General features: G+C 44.8%; 1 protein-coding gene across 3 annotated transcripts in view; it reads left to right on the forward strand.

The window, feature by feature from the left end:
• The window catches only part of LOC146325687 (protein FAM110A), a 33,962-nt gene extending 27,520 nt beyond the window's left edge, over nt 1-6,442 (forward strand). For all 3 annotated transcript variants that reach the window (XM_084721824.1, XM_084721823.1, XM_084721822.1), the window contains 2 exons: nt 2,630-3,023; nt 4,450-6,442. In XM_084721824.1, the coding sequence (XP_084577950.1) occupies nt 4,460-5,863 (1,404 nt within the window). In that variant the 5' untranslated portion in view covers nt 2,630-3,023; nt 4,450-4,459 and the 3' untranslated portion in view covers nt 5,864-6,442. The remainder of the gene's footprint in view (nt 1-2,629; nt 3,024-4,449) is intronic.
• The last annotated feature ends 1,169 nt before the right edge of the window (nt 6,443-7,611 follow it).

Here is a 7,611-nt window from a genome sequence, read left to right on the forward strand (position 1 = left end):
TGAACTATGTCTTTTGTTATTGTTTTAATGTGAGCGACCCCTTGCAGCAGAAATGACATATGTGCATATAAAGTGCTTCTACTTTTTTATTTAATGAAATAAAATAAGAGCAGCCAGCCATGAGCTAAGCATGTGCAAAAAATTGGCAAAAATCGTTTGTTTGTTGTTTTTGTTCATTTGCAATTTTACATACATAATTCAAGAATCAATTGCCAATCCAGCAGTAATTTTAAAAAATAGAAAATAATTATAGGAGAAGTGTGTGATTTCCAGTGGCATCTAACGTTCAAACCTTAGATTGTAACTAGGAGGATTTACCCCGACACCGCCCCTCTCTCACCAAGAGTACGGTGGCCGTCAGCGGACAAAATGGCGAGCGAAAGCTATCTCACAACAAACTACAATCATGTGTGTAGGATGAATTACCTGTCCAGCAGAAAACAGGCAACCTCGGCGTCACTGTGAAAACGTTTGTCCTCCATCAGCGATTTCCATCGTGTAAACGCTATGCCGATGTTGATTCGTGTTTTTGCCGTTTCCTGTCATGCTTGCGTTTACTTTCTTCATGTCTCCGCTTCTTGGATGACGGGAATTCACTGTCCGCTGCTTTTTATTCTGGTACAGTGTATGTATGATCCTCCATTTGTCAAAACTGTGCCAGTCAAGGTTCACAACGCTAAATGGTCTGCCAGCAATCACCTGCGTCTATCCTCCCCGTCTACTTCCATGTTCATGCCGCGGTGTCTACGTAAGGTCGCCATGGGCTTCCCAAGACTCACTGTTAGTGCAGTTTGTCCGCTCTGCGCTGCCGTAGACGGCGCAGGATGATCTCCGTAAGTCGACCCGACAGTATGTAACTATAAATGGCTATTTCTAAAGTAACGGGAACATATAGATTATGAGTTTACGTTGATTGATAATAATAAATAACATACTTAGATATAATATATTTCATTTATGTACATAAATTCCTGTAATTATTACACACTGGTCCTTTAAATACAATTATTAACAATGTATATCAAAGTAGATATTGTCGCAGTCTGGTATAGTAGTGGTTAGAGCTGATTAGTCAATTAGCTGTCAACTATTAGCTATTTTGATTAATGGGTTTGAGTATTTTTTTGGAAAAAAAATCTAAGTTCTCTGATTCCTCCTAAAATGTAAATATTGTAAACTGATCATCTTTTACTTGCGGACAAAACAAGACATTTGAGGATGTCACCTTGGGCTTTAGGGAGCACTGATCAAAATTGTCCATCATTTAAAAAATAAATGATAAATATAATAAATTGAAGGATGAAGGAAAAATAATCGTTGCTTGCAGCCATAGTGCAGAACAGTTGATCAAAATTGCAGTATGGCCTACTGCATTTTTTAAATTGCAGGAGGCACAAACTTTGTTAAAGGCAAAATGTATTTCAAAATACCATTTTAATGTTGTGCTGTGCTATACATCATATTCTACAGACAAACATCTTTGTTTGGTACAGATCCAAGCAAAAATCACAGTCACTGTAACATGTGTCTAAATGGAAATTAGAATAATAATGTCAATATTATCATTCCCTGTAATAGTGCAAATCATGCCACAGTTGCAATATCAGTCAAAATAATAGTAGTCACAGATTTTTTTCAAAATTGTTCAGCCCTCATATTAAGACTTTTTTTTTTTTACTGCGATACTCAATATATTGTTACATCCCTAATATCCAATAGTCCCAATGTTTTTAAGTTAGATGTACAGGCAGAACTTGTGTAACATGAGACAGTCTGCAACTGAGTGAGCTGGTAACAGTGTGATAACTCAACATGTTTTCAGTTTGGACATATTTTAATCTCAAAACAGAAAAAAAACAGAAAAAAGAGACTTAATGTATTAGGGTATCTGTATTGACAGATAACCATATTCAGGTATCAAAATTGGAAAATCAGAACTGGAAAAAACTGTTGCAATACAAGCACTAGCTAAATAGTTAAAACACAAATGAAAGCACATGTAGACTTATATAAGATGATCCTATTGTTTACTGTGACTCTGTCCACACACTTTCTCTTCTTCTGTGCAGATGAAGACAAAGAGCTGAACAGGATGAACAGTTGTGTGGGCTTTATGTGTTTTTCACAATGTTTTCATAGCACCCTGCTGAGCTTGATGCAAGTCAATGTAAAAAATTGCAGCTGTTTTGCCCGTTGTCCTCCCCTCTTTTTCTCTCCCCCCGCTCTCCCTTTCAAAGAATTTTCATTTGAATGAAAACCCTGCCTCAGTGTTTTGTTGTGCTCCGAGGGGGGAGGGGTCCCATTGGTCAGAATCCCTTTCGAGCTGGACCAATGCGAGCATGCCTCCCGCCTCCCACCCCGCCCCCCGTGCCCCACTGAGTCTCCCGGCCCGACGTGTGATTGGCCGGCTGGGAGGAGCCAGACGCGCTATTAAAGCCTGTCCCGTCTGCTCCACTTCAGTGTTGAAGAGAGTCCCTGTCTGTCAGCCGGAGCAGTGTGTGTGTGTGCGTGTGAGTGTGTGTGTGTGAATCGGTGTGTGTGGATGCTTTTGTTAATGAGAGGCGAACAGAAAACACAGAGCTCTGGCGTTATCTCACTTGGACTTCCATCTCTTTTTCACCTTCTCCAGGAGTGTGGGACTCTCCAGCTGAGTTGTGTCACAGCTGGACAGGCTTGACGGACGAGTTGCACACAGATTGTCCAGGGGATCATAAAGGCCGTTGCGTTGCCGGGGGATCATTGCCGGCCCATCTACTAGACCTGCGTTTTGGGATAAAGAGCTCCAATCGACTGCACTGTGGCTGACCGCTGACCCTGATCTGCAGCCTAACCCCCTTCTGGGTCAGCACTGAGCTAATAGAGGTGGTCTGGCCGGGCCCGATGTGGAATTTGACCCCAACTGACCCTGTCCCTCAAGTAGCCTTTCACTGAGCCCCGGAGTGGGAAAAAGGAAGGATAAAAGAGCAAAAGGGGCGACAGAGAAGAAAGGAGGAAGAGAAGTGAGAGCAGCAGCACAGCGACCGGTAAGGAAGTTAAAGGGGGCTCTGGGAGCCAGGGTGCGAGGGAGGGAGGAGGAGGAGGGAAGAGGAGGAGGAGGAGAGTGGGAAGAAAAGAGAGTACAAAAGAGCTATTTTCTTAAGCTTAGAGAGGACATGTGGGAGCTCTAAAAGGATGTTCGTTTACCATTAAAGCCCCAGTTTCACCCACCTTCTGTCAGGTCTTTTGTTTGTCTCCACTCACATCTCATGTCCACAACATCACTTTTTGTTATATTGTAGGATAACATCAGTATTGTTTTAACCTGGACCCTATTTTCCCATGTTTTAGTGTCTAATTGACAAACGGGCATAACAAATTTTGAAACTGGTTCAGTAGTAAGGGAGAGTGCAGCCAGGAGAAACTGCTGTGTGATCCCTACAGACAACTGCACCTTCACAGTCAGTCCTTTAAAAGTGCTTGTTTTGGCACTGACAGGCTAAGATTATTATTAAGTGTCTGACAACATTATGGAAAGGATCTCTACAGAGAGACCTTTTTTAAAGAGTAAGATTCCTTTTTGTTTAACCAGAAATGGACGATTTATCACTCTTGCCAAAGCAACCAGACTCCTTCTGAAAAACTGCAATTTTTTCATTAAAAAATAAAACTCAGCAAAACCATCTCAGTGAATCTTTCCACTGCTCCAACAATCACCAACTCTGGTTTTGTTGAAAATCAACTTTTAATTCACCACGTTAGACGTGAAACTATTCTGGCCCTGCTATATTCTCCTGCTTTTCTTATGTCCAGCCTCCCTCTTCCTCCTCTATTTATATTTTCACGTGTAACTTATTAAGGGTTTATTTCAACCAAACCAGAGCTGGTAATTGTTGGAGCGGTGGGAAGATGAACAAAGATGATTTTGGTGAGTTTATTTTGTTTCTGTTGATTTTGAATGAAGATGACAATGACAATGTTAAAATGACAGTTTTGCAAAGGGAGTCTGATGAGTTTGGTGAGAGCAATAAAGGAGCTGTTTCTGATTAAACAAAATGTATCTTACTTTAAGCAATGTATCTATCTCTGGAGGTTTCCTTTCCATAATGCTGTCAGACACTCTGTCAGTGCAAAACAACCACTTTTATTGAATGGACTTGAACAGTGCACAGTTGCCCCAAAGACTAACAATGTAGCTCAGTTTCGCTACAGCATTCTCCCTCAATAGTGGACCAAATTAATTTTAACTTGTTGTCACCATTAGTCACTTACACACAACAGCAAACATGGGATTCATGCACAGAATCCAGGTTCAAAAATGCTGAAGTAACCCTTTAATATATACAGAGAGGTGAATCACTGTCTTGTTTTTTCTCTCAGCTCTTAATCGTTTTCTTTGTCTTGGCTTTCCTTTGCTCATGATTTAGTTTCAAAAACCTTTCAACTGATAGAAAATTTTTTTCTCTCCATCAGCTCTTCCAGGATGCCAGTGGAGACCCTGCGGCCATCAGACGGCCGTCTGGCCGGGGTTCCCTTCACCTCCGCCATGCCCTTCAGGATACTTAACAAGGGTCCAGACTACTTCCGTCGCCAGGCAGAGCCCGGCACCCGTAAACTGAGCGCTGTGGAGCGCCTGGAGGCCGACAAGGCCAAGTACGTAAAGAGTCAGCAGGTGGCCCTCACCCGCCAGGCCCCCATCAAACCACCGATCATCCGCAAGCCCCTTGTTCCTCCAGGGATGATGCTCCAGTGCCAGATCAGCACGCCTCCAGCCCGCAAAGTCCCCCGCTGCCCCGCTGAGGTGGAGAATGGAGGAAGCAGAGAGGGAGCTGGGAGGAGACGAGGACCTGCTCTTAACTTGGATATTTTGAATAATCTGATCAATGATGTATGTGAGGGACCAGTGCCGTGCTCCCAGTCCTCCTCCTCCACCTCCCCCTCCTCATCGTCCCCTTCGTCAGGAGCTAAGAGCATTGGCAGCAGCCTGTCAGCAGAGCAGGAGAGGAGCAGCCGACTCCTCAACAACCTCAAACCAGTGAATAATGGTGTTATCACCTCCTCCTCCACCTCCTCCTGCACCTCCTCTCCACTCAACAACAACCTTCGGACCCCTGCAGCAGAATCGACCCGCCGCCCCCCGCCTATTCCAGCACGAGTCCCCCGCGTTGGGCTTCCAGTGCCCTACAGCTCCCCTAATTCGGTGACCGTTCGCAGGGTGGACGTTCGGCCTCAGGCTGAGATACGGAAGCCTCAGAGGGCGCAGCTGCAGCCTCAGCTCCGGCCCAGACAGACTGCTCAGGGCCAGGTCGCACACCCCCAGGTCCCACCCCCTCCTCCACCTACTCAGAACCAACCCCAGCCCAGCACCCCCTCACAAACCCTACCCCCGCCTCCCGCTTACCTGCCGCCCAGCCCCATGCTGGTCCGCGCGGGCATGATCCCGCCAGCCTCCCCTGCTTTCACCCGCATTTCCAACGCCAGCTCCAAGGGGTCCAGCCGCAAGCATCCATCGCTGCACCGCTCCAAGTCGGACCTGAGCGACCGTTACTCACGCGCCACGGCCGACCTGGAGCGCTTCTTCAACTACTGCGGGCTGGACCCGGAGGAGGTGGAGGGCATGGGCGGAGTGGAGCGCTTCACAAGAGCCAACTCAGACATCGTGTCCGTCTCTAAGCTCCGCAGCGTCAGCACACCCAGCTCAGAAGCAGACAGGGAGAGGGAGGACGGAGGGGACGAGGATAACGATGAAGGGCCGGCCGCAGCCAATGAACGGGTCCCCTACGGCATCTCCGTCATCGAGAGGAACGCTCGGGTCATCAAGTGGCTGTACGGCATCCGTCAGGCGCGGGATGCTAATAATGCTAATAACGCTGTCTCTAACGTATAGACTAATTAAAAAGACTTGAAAAGACTTCAGGGAAGCAGGACTTTTTGTATGTGTACCTGTGTGAAGAAGGGAAGCCCAAGTGTTCATCTTCTGCTGCCTTATGTCACGTTTAAGGATAATCCAGTGGTTGTTTTTACTCTTTCCTGCAAAGACGCACACTTGTTTTGGAAATTGCACATCAGATGACGATTTTTATCCGGGCTGCAAGTCAGGACTGCTTCCCTGCAACTCCAAACGGACGATACATTTCCCTTTTTCCTCCATCTTTATAACAATATTGGTATACGAAAGCAATAATCGTGTGGTGTAAATGATGTCGGTGAGGATGAAGGCAGAGGATGTTTGCGACTGTGGTTCCTCATGTAAAGGTACTTAGTGTTTGTGTGTGTGTGTGTGTGTGTGTGTGTGTGTGTGTGCGCGTGTGTGTACCAGAGATCTCCACAACTCTACAATGCTGGAGACTCTGATGCTACACGGTGGAGTGAATGAGAAAGCCAGAAAGAGAACCACGTTGATACTGTGAAACTTCACATAAAAAAAAAAGCTTCCATAAACACACTTGTATTTTCAAAAAAACAATCCTTTTGGCTGTAAGACTGTTATTATTCTACAAACTTCTGTCAGCATGCGAGTGAAATGTTTTGTATACATTTATTTTAGGGTTTGTCATCTCAAATGAAGCACACACACACACACATTACTCTCACACAGATTATCACTTCACGGCACAGACGCACAGTACATTCAGGTCAATGACAGTAAATAATGGTAGCAGCTGCAGTCAGTGCTGTCTGTATATCTGGCTGTAACATTGTCTAGTTGTGTGTTTGCATCTGAAACATGGTCTCATGTCTTGGATTACGCTGCACTGGGTGCAGCAAGAGAAATCTGTTTACTATGTATGTCTTGGCATGGATGAGAGAGCAAGTCATATGATAAGGGATGAGCTCATAAATGGATGGTTGAAGTAAGTGTAGCATGAAAAAGTTATTTTGCCTCCAGAGAGAAAATCAAAGGATGGGTAAAAAGAAGAAAAGAGTATAACTAGGGCTGCACCTTCACAGTCAAAAATTCAAACCATAAGTCGGAGACCGCTGACTGAGATTCTTCAACAGCATAAAATATGGTAAAGTGTACAGCTTCCAAGTTTAAAGCAGGCTCACAAACAGCCAGTATCAATCCATTATTGACCATCATCACCATCAACATTTTTTTGAAGCATTAAAGTGTAAAACAATAATGAAAAAGAAAAAACATGAACATAGCGGTTCTTGCGCTTCCTTTCCATCCCCCATAGTCTTTCGAAATTGTGTTTCTTGCTCTGACTACGTCAAATTGTCCCGTCCACTCAGTAAATATATCTGTGACGGGTACAGGCAGCTGCAGACCCTGGATTATAATCCCAAACGGTCGTGTGCAAGGACAGCCGTGGACCACAGACACATTATAGTTCTGAGATGGAGGCAGCTGTCCAGAGGAATAGAGGCCTTTGCTCTGATATAACATCATATTCTGCCTCCCCGAAATGTTGAACTTAGCTCACAGCCATAGATGTATCATATAATAAGTTGATGTGGTATTGACTGTTTTGACTGGTTGCTGCGATATGTCCACTGACCTGTGAACAAATGCATGTGAACTGTTGACCTGCGTTTTTTTTTTTTGTTTATTTCTCAACTGATTCAGTGGGGTATGTTACATTCAACGGTTTATGATTTACACAGACTAAGAAAAAAGTTTTGTATTCA

This window comes from Lutjanus erythropterus, chromosome 6 (genome assembly GCF_056507025.1).
Source record: "Lutjanus erythropterus isolate fLutEry1 chromosome 6, fLutEry1.hap2, whole genome shotgun sequence".
NCBI lineage: Eukaryota > Metazoa > Chordata > Actinopteri > Lutjaniformes > Lutjanidae > Lutjanus > Lutjanus erythropterus.